Source organism: Halyomorpha halys, unplaced genomic scaffold, assembly GCF_000696795.3.
Source record: "Halyomorpha halys isolate HHAL.00 unplaced genomic scaffold, Hhal_1.1 Scaffold1971.1, whole genome shotgun sequence".
NCBI lineage: Eukaryota > Metazoa > Arthropoda > Insecta > Hemiptera > Pentatomidae > Halyomorpha > Halyomorpha halys.
The window spans coordinates 34,773-50,890 of record NW_027106173.1 but is presented as its reverse complement, the minus strand read 5'-3'; the positions used below and the strand labels follow the sequence as shown (position 1 = coordinate 50,890).

Below are 16,118 nucleotides of genomic sequence, written 5' to 3'. Positions count from 1 at the left end.
AAATCGACCGAATTTGAGTTTCAACTGGAATCATTTTAACTAGACAGTTGGATGGTGACTGCATTAAATTAATCCTCCTTAGCCTCCTATTCATAAAGTATAAACCTTTGTGTTTACATGGATGAAAGTTGTATTGAACGGAATTAATTAGCAAACACTCTAGAATCAAAATAAACAACGAACAAACGAAAAACGACAGGACTTTTTGAATGCCCTGGTATTTACAATGAGGGCATTGGTGTTTCTTTGATATATTTTTTTTGTGACCATGATCTAAACTGACATTTGACATTATTTCTGAATCCAATTTTATCTTAATTTTTATGTCACACTTGTTGATTTCTTGTGATTTTTCATGGGAATCCTGGCCCCCTATAAACAACAGATATCAGTCAAATAAAAAATTAAAATCATAATAAAAGGTTTAATTTCAATTATGTTACTGATCTTAAACAAAGATATCTCCAGTGTGGTAAGGTTTGTGTCACAAAAATTATAACAATTCTGAAAGCTGACAGGAAAAATAAAAATACAGACAAATTATTAGGTATACTAACATAATTATTAGAAATGAGTAGGTATACTCAAGCATTGCAAGTATGCAGAGACACTGAGTACTGAAAAAATGTTTTGAGTAAATCTCCTTTGTTCTTTTATAATAATAAGTGTAACAATTACATATTTGGAGGATCACAGGTTAAAGAGGCGGACCGAACCCTGACAGCTCATAATATTTTTGCATAAACTTATTAAAAACAATTTTTTTTTTACAATATTCAAAAACAATGGGGTACTCTCAGTAATATTATGAATTTTAAAATTATTCGATTTGCATAATAAAGCTATTCATGCACATACATATTTTTTTAACTGACTCCTTCCTGGATATAATTGGTTACTTTTCCAATCTGAGTGAGCAAAATTATTACATGATAAAAAAAGATTTTCTGAAGCTGTTATTACTCACAAAATATCATCAAAAACTTTTTGAATGTACTTTATGTCACAGAACATTTTACATTTAAATTTTAACCTGGTGGTGGGAACGTGATATCCATACACAATTTGGAGGAACATACCATCTCATAGGTAGGTATTATCATTTCAATGGCTCTACAATCACCAAAATACTTTTTGGTTTGTTTTTATTGTGCATTTAGGGATTTAAGCTTGTCAAATTATTGAATATTACATAAATATTTGTGAAATAGAATGGTTGAGTTGAAAAATATATAAATGAAAAAACCAGAGAAAATAATCAGGATCTAATCAATAAAAAAAATCGTTTTTATTAGATATGTTGACATTTTGACCCAATCATGACTATCAGAGATAAAATTGAAACAATGATAACATGAGAATTACAAATAATAATTAATAAAAATAAGGAATGAAAATGGATAAAGAAATTTGTAAAGTAAAATTAAAGAGTAACTTTAAATAATAATAAATATCATGGAGAAAATACATTATTAGATTGTTTTATTGAAGTTATCAGTCTATAATTGTATATTTAGCCAGTTTATTATGTCTGTGTATTTGCAACTCAGTTCTCTAGTAACCTTTGTTTCGATTTTAGACCCGATGATGGACCAAATAATTGGATCAAAACATCAGCATATCTAAAAAAAAATATTTATAAAAGTGATTGTGCCATGATTATTTTCTCCAATAAAAACACAACAATGTACAAAATCCATCAATGATAAGTGAAAAAAGTCATTAAATAATTTTGATTTTGACTTAGTTTATTAATATATTATGTTAATTTTTTATTTAAGAGTAGGTACTTGAATTAGAACAAAAATTTCTTTTGATCCTTTTCTCCCACTTTACCAATGTTTTGGCTCCATTATCGAGGAGACTTTTAAAATTGATATATCCTAGCTTCAGATTTTTTTCAGTTGCAGGCTATATATATATATATATATAAATATATACTCTTATTTCATCCATTGAACAATTTGCTTACTTAATATCACATCACCACACTCTAATAAAAATACCTACCTTCACACAATTTTTTTTTAATATGAGCGTGATTATAAAGAAGCTAATGGTTGAATTGAATAAATAATATAATATATATATAAAACAATAAATAAAACTGATAGATTTTTTCTTTTTCCGCAAAACCAAAAAGATATAAAGGGGCCCTAATAAGTTGGAAATCTAAAAAGTTAAAGTAAATTGATATACAATCTCCATTCGTAAAAATTTATATATAAGGTTCTACATTTCAAAAAATCCTAGTAGGACTAATATTAACAGAACACTTATTATGAAATGTAACAATTCTAACAATAGCAACATTTCAACTACATAATATAACAAATCAATTATATATTAATTATCAAGTATATAATATAACAAATCAATTATCTAACTATAGTACTAATTCAGTTATCTAAACTGTCTTTCATAGCAACAATTTCTGTTTAGTTCAATTTTTTGTGGACCTGCCATCTGGGGGATGAATTTTCCCCTCTCACTTTTTAACAGAATCTTTAATCTTTAAGTTTTTTTCCACTCTCACATGTCCCTTTTCTCTTGTTCCTTCCTTATTTGCCTTACTGGACACTGTATATTTCTTTAGCTTATTAATTTCTACTCATATATATTACTGTGTAGCTTTTATCTGTTGTGACATATATCCTGTTTTCTTTCTTGCCCATTGTATTACATATATTGTTTTCTTTCATTTCATTATTATTATTTGAGGAGCCCCCTCAACTCTAAATTTGTTATAATCCAATCCACAGTGAATGGACACGCCAGAACAACAAATAAGTATCTCAATGTACACTTTAAAGTAATTCTACCATTAACCAATGGTAGAAAAAGGTAGTAACCAATACGAATTATGTAACAACATGTAATACAACCTACTAATTTCATGTTTTTTTCTGTTTTAGAGGGATCAGAAAAAAAAAAATCATTATTATTTTTAGACATTTTTTGTTATCTTTATTCTATTATTCATCATTTAAATTTTCTTCAGAACAATTGTTATGTTTATTTCTATATTTACTTGAACACTGTTTTTAAAAAATTTTTGTTATCATTTAGTTTGCATAATTCTTACCTCTGCAATATTATATTTTATCTTCTATTAGTATCAATTTACTACTATCTATCTAATTTATTGTTAAATATATTTCCAGGCTTGTTAATTATTATTTTCTTTATATATTTTTTTATTTGTCTCTGAATTAAGGTTGTCTCGTTCTGTTTTTTCAGCCCTGATGAAGGCCTGAAATTCAGGTCACAAATAAATAAGTTTTTGTTTATTTGTGTTTTTTTTTTTTTTGCTGACCACACCCCTTCCCGCCCCTCTGAACATCTTCTCCTCATATTAATCTACGGTCAACTATTTATACCTCATTTATAAGGAAAGTTCATCAAGGAATATATCATAAATAAGTCCTTATGATATAAATCTAAAAGAAACTTTTTTAATAAGGTTCTTTCAATAAAAGTTTGAACACTTTTTTATAACAGTCCTTGTGATAACAGTTAAACTGAAACTTTTTGAAAAAGTTCGATAACTGTTATCAACCCAGGCAGAAAGTGACTAGACTAAATTTTCATGATGAGATAATGAAAAAATTACATAGTAAAGGGAGCAAAATTATAGAAACTAACTAATGATCAATAAGATAAAATTAAAAAAAACAAAAAAAAAAAAACAGTTCTAATAACACCAACCCACCCATACAAAGAATAAGACATATATTTCTCACCATCATCTGGAGCATCTTCTAATTCTTCCGGAAGCTCACCTGCTCACATCAAAATAAAATTTAAAACAATACAATCAAAAGTAATAAATTATATTAAAAATAAAACAAAATATGATTTCACTCTTAATGAAAATGAGAAATAAATTATTTCAACTAGTTATTTCCTTTTAAGAGTCGATATAGACAGTAGATATGACAAAAAATAAATTTTAATAGTTATATAATTAAAATACATGATTATTATAGTTAAGTTTATTCCAATCAAAATATAGAAGGGTTTCGTTACCACAACCCTTTCTTCCTCTCCCTCCATAAACAAATAAATATATTACATTAAAGTCAAGAAAGGGAGCAATGTAGTAGGGTAGGTAAGGAACTAGAGACCTATCATCCTAGCCCAAGTTATACTCCTATAACGTTAGATAGTTAAAGTATTCTGTTATATTACCAGCAGGTCCGAGATTGTGAGCATCGGTACTTAGATTGTCCCAATCAAATCAATTTCAATAAATTCCATCCACTATGTTTGCTTATGCATGCACGAACCTATTTTTCTTGACACACCAGCATTTGGAATATGGTTCATCCAATTTGAGCTGAATTTAGAGGAAGGCTGGGCACTAGAGTAAAAATTCTCCAATAACGATTTTATCAAATATCATCCATTTCTTCAACTAACCATGCAAAAATGTAAAATATTAAAATTTCCTGGATATACCTTTATTTTTTTCTTTCTTTTAAAAACGACTGTAGATTTTATTCCTAAAAGACGAATCATAGACCTTAAAATATAAGTACAATGGAATATCGATTAAACAAAGTTTTGGAAATTCCCTTTATTTATTGATAATTGCTATAACAGAAATCGCCAAAAAATCGACCTCTATATAACGAATAGAACATAAAAAACACGTCTTAATTTATAAATGATCACTTGTAAACTCTCTGCATTATTTCCGAACAAGTTAAATAGTCATATACTTCAATCAAATGTCGATGAATTTCTATAGATGAAAACACTTTCGCATTTAAAAAATTAATTTTGCATTTGGCGACAGATGGAATTAGAAACTCCTTATATTTATTCAGGAATAATAGAAGGACCTCTTCAAAAAAGGCTATGAAAAAAATTAAATTAAAATCAGTACCACTGCAACCCATGAAGGGTCTGGGGTTAAGTACTTTGTAAGGCAGTATTGTTACTAGACCAACGGCTGCGTAAGGAGGTGATTTGGTCAAATTTTTACCCAATTAATGAGGCTGGGTGATTCAGAACCCACAGGGTTGACTCCTGGCTACAGTGTAACAGAGAACAATTTTCTGCCCAGCCGGATTTGAACCCAGGTACTTGGAGTTAGTCGCATCGTGCCTTACCACAGTGCCACCTCGCTTCCCAAAAAGGGCTATGATTACAATTTAATAAAACAAATTTTCAGCATAAAAAACTTCTTATATACCAAATGTGACTGGCGATAGCAATGAATAATCCTTAACAAAAGCTCTTATGCACTTAAAATAGAAAAAAAAATATTAATTTGGTCAAGAGAAAGATGTTTTTTTTTTTTTCTCACCATCTGAAATTTTAGTTGTAACTTTTTTAGAAGGAGTTCTTTAATTGATAAAGACAAAAAAAATTCCAAGAGTGAAGAAGAATAGTAAAAAAAGTAAACAAAATCTGTTTATTTTTTTATATCATCTCCATCACTCAAAGGTTAATTAGAGAAAAGTTCCTCACCGTCATCAGGAATGATCATTTCTTCTTCTTGTTTCACATGACTCAGCACACCTACCAAAGTGAAAACAATATTTAATATGAATTGACCTGAGGAAATAACAAGATGTGAAATTAAAATAGTTAACGTATTATACAGTTCGATGAATGCTTTCCATCTTATTTTTAATTTCTTCTATGGAGAACAATAAAGAGTAACCTTAAGTAAGCACTATCGTCAGTCTCAATAAAGATAAGTTACTGAATGTTATAAATACAGTAAAGTCTCAATTGACTAAGCTAACATATTATCAAAACCAAAATTAAAGAAAAAGATAAAATTAAGAATTTTAAATTACGATCATATTTTCATCAGAACATGATTTCTTTACTGAATTAAATTCCACTTAGCTCTTGTCTCCTGTCCATCTATTTTCTATTACTGTTTATATACGTTATCCGAGAATATACTTACTCGAAGTAGTTGGAATATGCATTAACTCGGTTAATTGAGACTGTACCATATATACATATGTCACAGTGAAAGATGACACGGGTTTTGATGAAAAGGGTTCACCGAATATGGTGAGTGATTGTTATGATTAACAGTGATTGTGGTCTCAGAAATACTGACCTAGTAATAAATTAGGTACTTAGGTATTAGACCAGCCAAACTATATTTCTATTGTTACAATATACGTGTGAAGATTTCATGTGGTCTGAAATAAACTTTTTTCTATTTTATTTCTTTGCATTTTATTTTTAAATTAAATTTAGTTAGTTATGTTAAATTAAATTTAATCCATAAGTTTTATTTGTTTGTATAAGATAATTTTTTTTCCTATTTTGTATATAAGGTTTTTCTTCTCTATAAATGCTGAAATAAGGTCATCTAAGAATCAGTTTTACTTTTATTTGGATTGATTTTTAAAGAAAGAATGTATTATTTTCTTTTTGTTTGTATAACAAACTTCTTATTACAATTTTTTTTTATATAGCTCAAGTTGTGTTTTTCTTATACGGTTTCTACTCGCTTTGTTTAAAGTTCAATAAATGTTACTTTAATTCTATAGGTGGGTAGAATCTCTCGGTGGCTAAAGATATTTTTGGAGGTACAATCCCACCTTTTTGGCTTAACTTTTCCAGACAATTTACCACTTCCATTAGGCCATTGGGACATTGTCAATTTGAAGATCAAGTCACAAATGAGAAAATTCACTAAACTCGTTTCTTTTTTCATAAATATGATTCTCAATAAAAGAAGTAATGATATAATAATAATAATAGAGTAAGGTATTCTCTACAAGAGAAATATAGTTTGATAGGTCTAATATACAAGCATCATTTTGTTATGGTTGTAATATTAGAATGAAAAACACTGACAAATATCTGCGTAGATAAGGCAGCCATAGTGGGTAATGTGCAGTTGAGTGTGAAATAAGACAGACATGTACTTGATGCCTGAACATTTTCAGCCTATTCTGGATAGCAAGGGCTCATTGGGTGTCATCTCAATACTTCTTGGTAAGGTGAAATGGTGGCCAAAAGGAGTTAGCCAACAACCCTGGGTTCTGGCAAGAGTAATGCGGAAAAGACACAAGGATTACGTGTGAAGATTTCATGTGGTCTGAAATAAACTTTTTTCTATTTTCTTTCATTGTATATTATTGTTAAATTAAAGTTAATCCATAAGTTTTATTTGTTTGTATAAGATAATTTTTTTCCTTTTTTGTATATAAGGTTTTTCTTCTCTATAAATGCTGAAATAAGGTCATCTAAGAATCAGTTTTACTTTTATTTGCATTGATTTATAAAGAAAGAATGTATTACTTTGTTTTTGTTTGCATTTGTACAACAAACTTCTTATTACAAATTTTTTTTATATAGCTCAAGTTTTGTTTTTCTTATACGGTTTCTACTAGCTTTGTTTAAATTGTTTTTTGTTCAATAAATGTTACTTTAATTCTATAGGTGGGTAGAATCTCTTGGTGGCTAAAGATATTCGGCAGTGGCCACAGTTCAGGAATGTATTTAAAGAGGAGCAGCGTGAGTCTTATATTGTTTTGTCCTAGTTTTCGTTATTTCCAGAAAAAATAATATGGTGCCTAAGAAACAATTTATTCATTATTGTGTTTTTTAATATAATCATAATGAGGTATTAATAGTTGACCATAGATTAATATGAGAAGATGGTCGCAGGAGGAGGGGGGTGCTGTCAGAAAAAAATACACAAATAAACAAAAACTTATTTATTTGTGTCAACATTTCGACTTGAGTTTCAGGACTCCGGCAAAGGTTGAGCATCCTTCATGAAGCCCTGAAGTTCAGTTCAAAATATGGGTAAACATAAATAAGCTTTATTTATGCAATTTTTTTTTTTACCATCTCATTATTATAATGTTATCGAGCTTTTATTATAATTACTATCTTTTTTTTTTTTAACCTAACCTTTCTCTACTGAGTGTGGGCAAATATAAATAACCATAAACATGATAAATAGTGGTTATAATTTATCATCTCATTTTATAAGCAAGAAATACAACTTAATGTTCCAGTTCATATAGCTTATTGAATACTACAAAAAATAATAATACATATGTTAAAAAGATCAATAGTTCTCACCATGATTTAGGATACCCATCTCTCCAACTTGTTCCGGAATAAGCCCACCTGCAGGCATGAAAATAATATAATAATATTAAAAATGAAATATTAAGTAATAAAGATGTAAGACAATTTTTAGTAAAAAGAAAAAAAAAATGTCTTCTTAATAAAATTCATTTAAAATTCTTTTTTAAAAAGGACTTTTCAATATACAATATTTTTTATTAAATCGGGAAACTTAATAACTTATAGCTATTTAGATTAACATATATATTTATTGATCTTATTTTTGTTTCATTCTGACTTTATGGTAATTTTCAAGTTACCTCAATCTAAAAATAATATCATTTTATCCATTTTTACAGTTTTGTTTTTTTAATTAATAACAATTAAAAATATAAAAATAAGTGGAGGAGCTTGAAAATGGGAATAGGACTGAAATGTTAGAATGAAAAAAAAAAACATGAATAAAAGGGCTTAAGTTATTAAGTTTATTGGAATAATAAAAAATGTTATTGAAAAAAAAAAATTTCAATAGGTAATTTATTGTAACAAGCCAACAAAATATTCTCCACACATTATTGGCGCAGAGCAAATGGTAATGTTCAATAACTAATTAAACTTTTATAATCATCTCATAACAAACATAAACAAGATTTTTAATGATGAGAAGATTGTTGCCAATGGAAAATATATAAAAGTTGGTCAGCGGTGCGATCAGTGAAAAACACAAATAAACAAAAACTTATTTATGAACGTTTCAGGCAGAATTTCCAGACTTCATCAGGGCTGATAGGCTGAGGTGGAAGTTCCGAGCGTCAATATAATTATTCAATATATTGTTGATAATAGTTTAATAGAAAGTGCAAATAAAAATAATTATAACAAGTTAAATAGTATACAAAAATTTAGTTTAAATTGGCCAAAATGTCAAAGACAAAGGCAGATTACCCTGTAATATTTTTAATGACTTTATGGATGCCGTAATATTAAAGTTAAGATGTCCTTGGGAATGGCTGAAATGTTAGAGTGAAGTAATTATTAAAGACTGTTGAGACTTAATGGATACAATTTATTATTATTAAATAAAATATTATTACAGTATAATATATTCCTCACCACAATAAAATAATGAACCTTCCTCTTGTTTGATGCTAACAATGGGAACTGTAAAAAAAAAAAATAAAATAAATTATTGAATTTGAAGTATCAACTGACTTACTTTACAATATTATTACTAGAAAATTACAGCATTAATACAAAATATTAATAAAAGAAATAGTTGAAAATTATTGAGCTTACTTTTAAAAGACCAAATATTCAATAAAGAAAATTTTTCGGTACCGTGAAAAAATAAAGGACTCCTATCAATGAATACCCCTCAATAACAGACAATTTTAGTAAGGCTCCATACATATTTAGTGCATTTGAATCCCTTCATTCTCGATGCGGATCAAATTCTATTTCACATCAGGACTTTTCAATCCTGTACAATGGACATAATTCATGAAATACGTAGATTCAGTGTATGTAAAAAACAAAAAAATAATAAACCCAAACAAAATTTAAGGTTTTACATTTGAAGATATATATAAAGCTAAAATCGAATAAAAAAATCTGTTTGTGGGCTGTCTATGGTGACTCAGAAATGTTTAGAAGTCAATAATTGTTCTCTCCTCTTCAATAATCTCAAAGCATTCCTCCTGGAGAACTTTTCCATGATAGATCCATTTCCCAAGTAATGGAAGCAGACATTTGTTGAGAAGACAAAAACCTAAATGAGCTAAAAAACTTTTGCAAAACAGAATTTTTTCTCCCTTTGCGAGTGCACTGCGGAAGGGGAAAACATAGACCAGCCAGGATGATGATTATTTTATAGAGATGAAGATTATATGATAATGTAATTAAAATTAAAAAAAAAAAAGACGAGTTTATCAAACACAAGATATTGATTTGATAATATACAGCGAGTCTGAAACGTCGTCAAACAGGTAGTAAAAGGATAGCAGAAGTTTTAAGGGTATTTTTATTTCCCAGAAATCATTATATATAAGATATAACCCTTAGAAAAAACTGATTAGTGTGAAATTAACAAATTAAAAATAATAAATAACTAAAACTTACAACTAGACTCAGTATCATCTGCAATTTCTTCTTTTTTAACAACACCAGAGTCACTTATATCTGAAAAAAAATATGATAAATATCAAATTTATTTAAAACATAGAATGTATGTAAAATCAGTAAACTTGGAAATTTAGTAAAACATTCTAACTTTTCATCAACACTAGTAAAAAGTCAACTTCAACCATGAGAATATCAACATATTTTTGAATAGTCTGACTAACTCTTCTCAGAAATAATTAACTAAAAACTACTAAATTTAATGTTCATTAAGAAAAAAAAATGTTTCTAATAAATAAATAATTTTTTTTTTTTCTAACAAATATATTAATTATTCTTTTTTTGAATTTTTTGAAAAATAATTTATCTTTCAACATTAAATTCCAAAACTGTAATAAAAATTTTAAGAATAATTAGAAAACACATAACAATTAAAAATTTTAAAAATGAAAACCTACAAGTAGACTCTGTTTCATCTATCTTTTCTTGTTTAATAAAAACACCAGGACAACTCATATCTGAAAAAGAAAATATGACAAAGATTAATTTTACAAAATATGGTCTGATATCAGCGTTGGGCAGAAAGTAATTTTAACATAATTATTATTATTTGAAATTACAGAGATAAAATTACAACCACAGGTAATTGATGAACCGCGGTAACTATGGTATACGATTACAGTTGACCAAAATAATTCCAATTACTTAAAACAAGCTTATATAACTGAAATTACGTTTTACCCATTTAACTGAAAACCTAACTTTTTACCTAACATTGATACATATAATATTTATTGATGAACAAGATTTAAAGGAAATCTGTCTAGGAAGTAAGACTCACAAATATTGAAATGGTAAAACTTATAAAAAAATTTCATCCTTGTTTACTATTTTTATAAAAATAGAATGAATATATTCAAAATATAGCTAACCTATATTTATATTGCTCACCATTTTGTAAGGACATATTGATTGTTTTATTGTTTACCAGTCTTACATATTATCGATTGAGAATAGTCCAAGGAGTTTCTACGGCCAAAAGTAAGGAAAATGAGATTTTGGTTCCTCTGACTTTTTTTTTCTTTTATAAGCTCAGAAATGTATCATTCTAATATTACCTTACAATAAAAAAATTAATTATATTTTGCTAAGTTAAATAATTTTTGATGTTAGGAAAACTTCTTATACTCTAGATATCTCCTTAAATTGATTGCTATATTGGTTTATATCTCTTACCATATCACAAGTTGTGCTAAAGTAGTGAGACTCCATGGATTAGGGGAATGGCTTTACAACTATTATGGTCAAAATACAAAATATGATTGTGATTTTTTATCTTAATTTGTCTGTGATTTATATTCAAGTATCACATTTCAATAAAAGTTTATATTCTTTAAATCAGTCGTATTGTGACCCTTTTCTAAATGATTTACTAATAGAGTATTTGATGACAGAAACAAAAAAATTGATACGATTTTAAAATTATTGTCAGTCAATTCAGAAACCCAATGATATTTGTTTTAATTAATACAGAATTAATTTTTAATTTTGGTTTTAAAAACTAATTTTTTCAATCTGTGTAGCAATAAAAGGAAAATATTATCCAACATAAACAAATAATATTGATTAAGTGATTTACACTTTTAAGGTGTTTTTATTTATTCATTCCACCTCTACCCCTAAGGGTCATTGGAAGATCAAATGATCAATCACAATATTGTGTTATAGTATTTTGTAGCTTTAAAAAAAAAAATATCAGTTTCTCTATTTCATTTTCTTTGTTTTGAAGGATCATATCCAGGTTTGTTCCTATCATGAATTGTTTCCTCAGAGTAGCGAAGAGAGGGCACTCCAATAGCACGTGTTTCACCGTTCTTCTTACTTGGCAGTCTACGCACATTGGTGGTTCTAGACCATGTAACAAGTAACCGTGTGAAAATTCAGTGTCCAATACGGAGACGGCTGAGGATGATCCCTTCTAGCCTTGACTTTCTACTGGAGGTTTTCTACCAAGTGATCTCTTTTTTAACATCCAAAAGCTTAGCACCGCTTGTTTTCCAATTTTGGTTCCAAACTTCCTGAGCAAGAGTGCGAAGAGTGTCTAGTCTTCTCTTGGGATCATCTCTATAATAGTTACTTGTGACGAGTTATCTTGATGACGAGCTGAGTTAGCAGCTGCATCAGCTCACTCATTGCCAGTTATACCACAATGCGGGAGGACCCATATGAAGACTATCGATTTTATATTCTGAAACAAGTGTATTAAATTTTGGATTTCCTTTATTACAGGATGCTGACTTTCTAACTTATTGATTGCTTTCAGGACACTCGAGGAATCTGTTACAATAAGGATTTGTTTATTTTCAGCATTACAGGCTTTTATGAGAGCATCTTTAATGGAATAGGCTTCTCCCGTGAAGACTGAACAAGTTTCTGGAAGTTTGTACTTCAGTTCTTCTCCAACTGTGACTACTGAACATCCAACTTTGCTCCCAGCCTTCGAAGCATCGGTGTACAGTGTTCTACTATGGCTGTATCGATTCAACAAATCCAAAAAATAAACTCTAATCTATTCAGGGATCATAGTTTGTTTGGAGGCAGATGCAAGGGAAAAATCTATAGTAAACTTTAGAAAAGTCCAATTTAGTATTTTTAAATAATTAATATTTTGCTGTAAAAAAATTTTCATTATTTTTTTAGAAAACAACCATGGAAGACTGTTTCATGAAAGCAGAAAGTACAGCTTTGCCTAGAATTGATGCTTTAATGTTAGCAAAATGTTTTACAACAAACCCAGGTTTCTGTTCTGAAGTGTTTATAAATGTTAAAACATCAGTGTAAATATACAATAAACTCCTGTTTGTCTATTTGTGCACTGCTTTGTCTATTTTATTTTGTTCATAAAAAAGTCATCCTCAACTACTGGAAGACCTTGAATAGATATACAAACAAGAAATCATTAAATAAAATATTATGAATATAAATAATTGACCATATAACTTCAAATTATGAAGAGGATGATCAGGGTTGCGGTCAAAAGAGAAACATATATAAATAGTTGACTGTATAACTTAAACTATGAAGGAGATGGTCAGGGTTGTGGTCAAAAGAGAACAAAATAGTTTCAACTATTTAATGTCCGATGTTTCGCCCCACTTTGCAGCGCATCAGGGCTAAAAAGATACAAAAAATGTGTTCTTATGTTATTCATTGTTCTTAGTTGTTTTGTGTATCTTTATAGCCCTGCAAAGTGGGGTGAAATGTCAGACATTATATCGTTGAAAACGATTTTGTTCTTTCTTGACCATCTTCTTCATAGAAACAGAAATAGCTGTAAACTATTTTTGCTTCTCATTTGACTTCTTCATAATTAAATATAACAGATCACATATCAATCCAATAATGTATGAAATAATAACAAAATATTAAATATAGCCATTTTTGTTTTGTAATAAAAAAGTTTTAATGTACCAAATAAATGTAAAATGACCTTGTAAAAGTGATGATGGTGTCCCAGCTAAACTGTCTTCCAAATTATGTTGAATCTCTTCAATGGAAGAAAGCCTTTGTCCTTTACTGGAGGCAGGTTGAGACTCAGGGGGTATGAATTTACATGTTCTATCAGATTGACAATCAAATCTAGATGGTCTGCAGTCTGGTTTCATTATGATTTTTTTCACTGAACCCATTATTTTGAATCGGACATAATTCTCCATATCATTTTCCAACTGGAAAGCAAATAATTACGTTTTTAGTTGCTTTAAATGGTCTTTCTGAATGAAAATAACCTCTAATGAACTTAAAATTTGTATCTTAGGTTATACTTACATCGAAGTGATCTTCACAAAAATATAATCTATTATTCAGACTCGATAATAATTTTGGGTCCCTTCTTGCCTGCTTTAACCAAACATTTCTAGTTTTGACATCTTTTGGAACTTGAATAAACAACTTTTGAGGCGTTTTTATAGTAGTATTTTTGCAATTAGGTACCGCACAAGAACGATAAGGAATATAACTCATAATAGGTAATTTGTTAAATAACAAAGTAAACTAAAAGAAAAAAAAAACGAAATAAATTAAAATAACAATCGCAATGACCAGATAAGAATTGTGTGTTTATGTCGAAATGACGTCATATCTAAACAAGAATGACAGCTTGCTAACTCTTTATCGCGAAAACAAAATAATCACATTTTAATGCGTAGTTAGAGACTGAATAGCGGTTTTATTTATTAAAAAGCGTAATACGGTATTTTATGTTTTTTTGGAAAGTGTCATATATCTTATTAACTGGTGATAATCTAAAATTTTTCTTTTAATCGCTACTTAGTTTCAAACTAAGGTTTATAATTTTTTTTTTATTGGGGGGGAGGGATGCAAATTATCATTTTATGGTCTTTTGGAAAGTGTCTTATATCTCTTATTAACTAATGATAATCTCCCTAATTTTTTTAATCCTTACTTAAAGTTCAAAAATTATTTTTTTATTATTTATATTTCAAATTAAGGTTTAAAAATTATTTTAATATATATATTTTTTTTGGGGGGGGGGGGGTCAAAAATGCAAGTCACCATTAGGGATTCAGTGAAAAAAAATCATAATGAAACCAGACTGCATACCATCTAGACTTACACTGATAGAACATGGATGTTCACACCACCTAAGCCTTAATCTGCCTTCAGTAAAAGAAAAAGGCTTTCTTTGATTGAAGAGGTTCAACCTAATTTGGAAGACAGTTTTGCTGAGAAGTCATCACTTTTACACGATCATTTTGCATTTATATAGTGCTTTAAAACTTTTTTATTAAAAAAAAAATTACTAAATTTAAAATTTTGCCATAATTTCATTCATTATTGGATTGCTAGGTGATCCTTCATATTTAATGATTTCCTGTTTTTTACCCTTTCTAGGTCTTCCAATAGTTGACTTCAACTTCACCAATTATGTCAACTATATCCATGGCAACATTACTTCATATAAAAACAAAAATAGATAATAAATAATTTACATCTATCACAGTTCAAGGTTTAAAAAAGAAGTTTTTATAGTGTTTTATGACTTTGATGAAACTTACGACAGTGATGTCTTTATACACCCTCCATAGGGATGTTACATCATCTAAAGCAACAAGCCAATCACAGACTTCTGATTATTGTATAAAGTACAAAAGCAGCTTCAAATATCAAATCTACAAAAAACTAAAGCTAAAATAAAAAGAAAACTATGTTTTCTATATTGGATTTGCAAAAGCTAGTATTATCTGGTAGAAATATTCACAGAAACATTTAAATATCTCAAGAAAATATTATATTGTCCAGTAAAAAAAATGATTAAATAGATCATTTTCTTAACTAGTTGATTATTTTGGCTGTTGTCTTTCACAAGCTAGTAAAATATTTATACAAACTTTGCCTCGAATTTCCAGAGCCTTAAACTTATTAGTTCATCAACAATAAAAAATAAATCTTCCCATTTCCTTTAGAGACAAATACCACTGTATACAGAGTTCATTCTAGAGTGATTACAAATTAAAATACAAAAACCAAGTAAAGCAATTTATCAAGCATTGGCCTGGTCAGAATACAAAATGGCAAACAATTAAATATTTAGTAGCTTGTACTCCAAACAGATTGGTAAGCTCTGCGTCTCCTCGCTATGGAGGAAATAATTGATGTCCATTTATGAAAATGCAGTCAATTTCTGGACTCCCTGGAACCTAGTGCTTGGATTTTAGCAGGCTGAGGATTTAAGCATATTGAACATTATCTTTCACAGCTTATGGTTTTAACTAATTTACAAGATTCTCTTATTAAGTAAGATTTATTTTCCAATTTAATATTTAATACTGTATATTGTGAAGAGGTATGAAGTTATATAATGACAGACCAACCCAATATAGATGTAAACTGTTATAAGTTTGAGCCCAAAATAT

General features: G+C 28.6%; 1 protein-coding gene across 1 annotated transcript in view; it reads right to left on the bottom strand.

Moving 5' to 3' along the window:
- LOC106690921 (zinc finger protein 558) overlaps positions 1–14,700 on the bottom strand; it is a 19,573-nt gene extending 4,873 nt beyond the window's left edge. Inside the window, exons 1-8 of the mRNA XM_014436518.2 lie at positions 14,011–14,700; positions 13,673–13,910; positions 10,641–10,700; positions 10,183–10,242; positions 9,178–9,225; positions 8,077–8,124; positions 5,479–5,529; positions 3,744–3,782 (exon numbers count right to left, since the gene is read on the bottom strand). Of these exons, the coding sequence (XP_014292004.1) occupies positions 3,744–3,782; positions 5,479–5,529; positions 8,077–8,124; positions 9,178–9,225; positions 10,183–10,242; positions 10,641–10,700; positions 13,673–13,910; positions 14,011–14,205 (739 nt within the window). The 5' untranslated portion in view covers positions 14,206–14,700. The remainder of the gene's footprint in view (positions 1–3,743; positions 3,783–5,478; positions 5,530–8,076; positions 8,125–9,177; positions 9,226–10,182; positions 10,243–10,640; positions 10,701–13,672; positions 13,911–14,010) is intronic.
- Between the last annotated feature and the right edge of the window lie 1,418 nt (positions 14,701–16,118).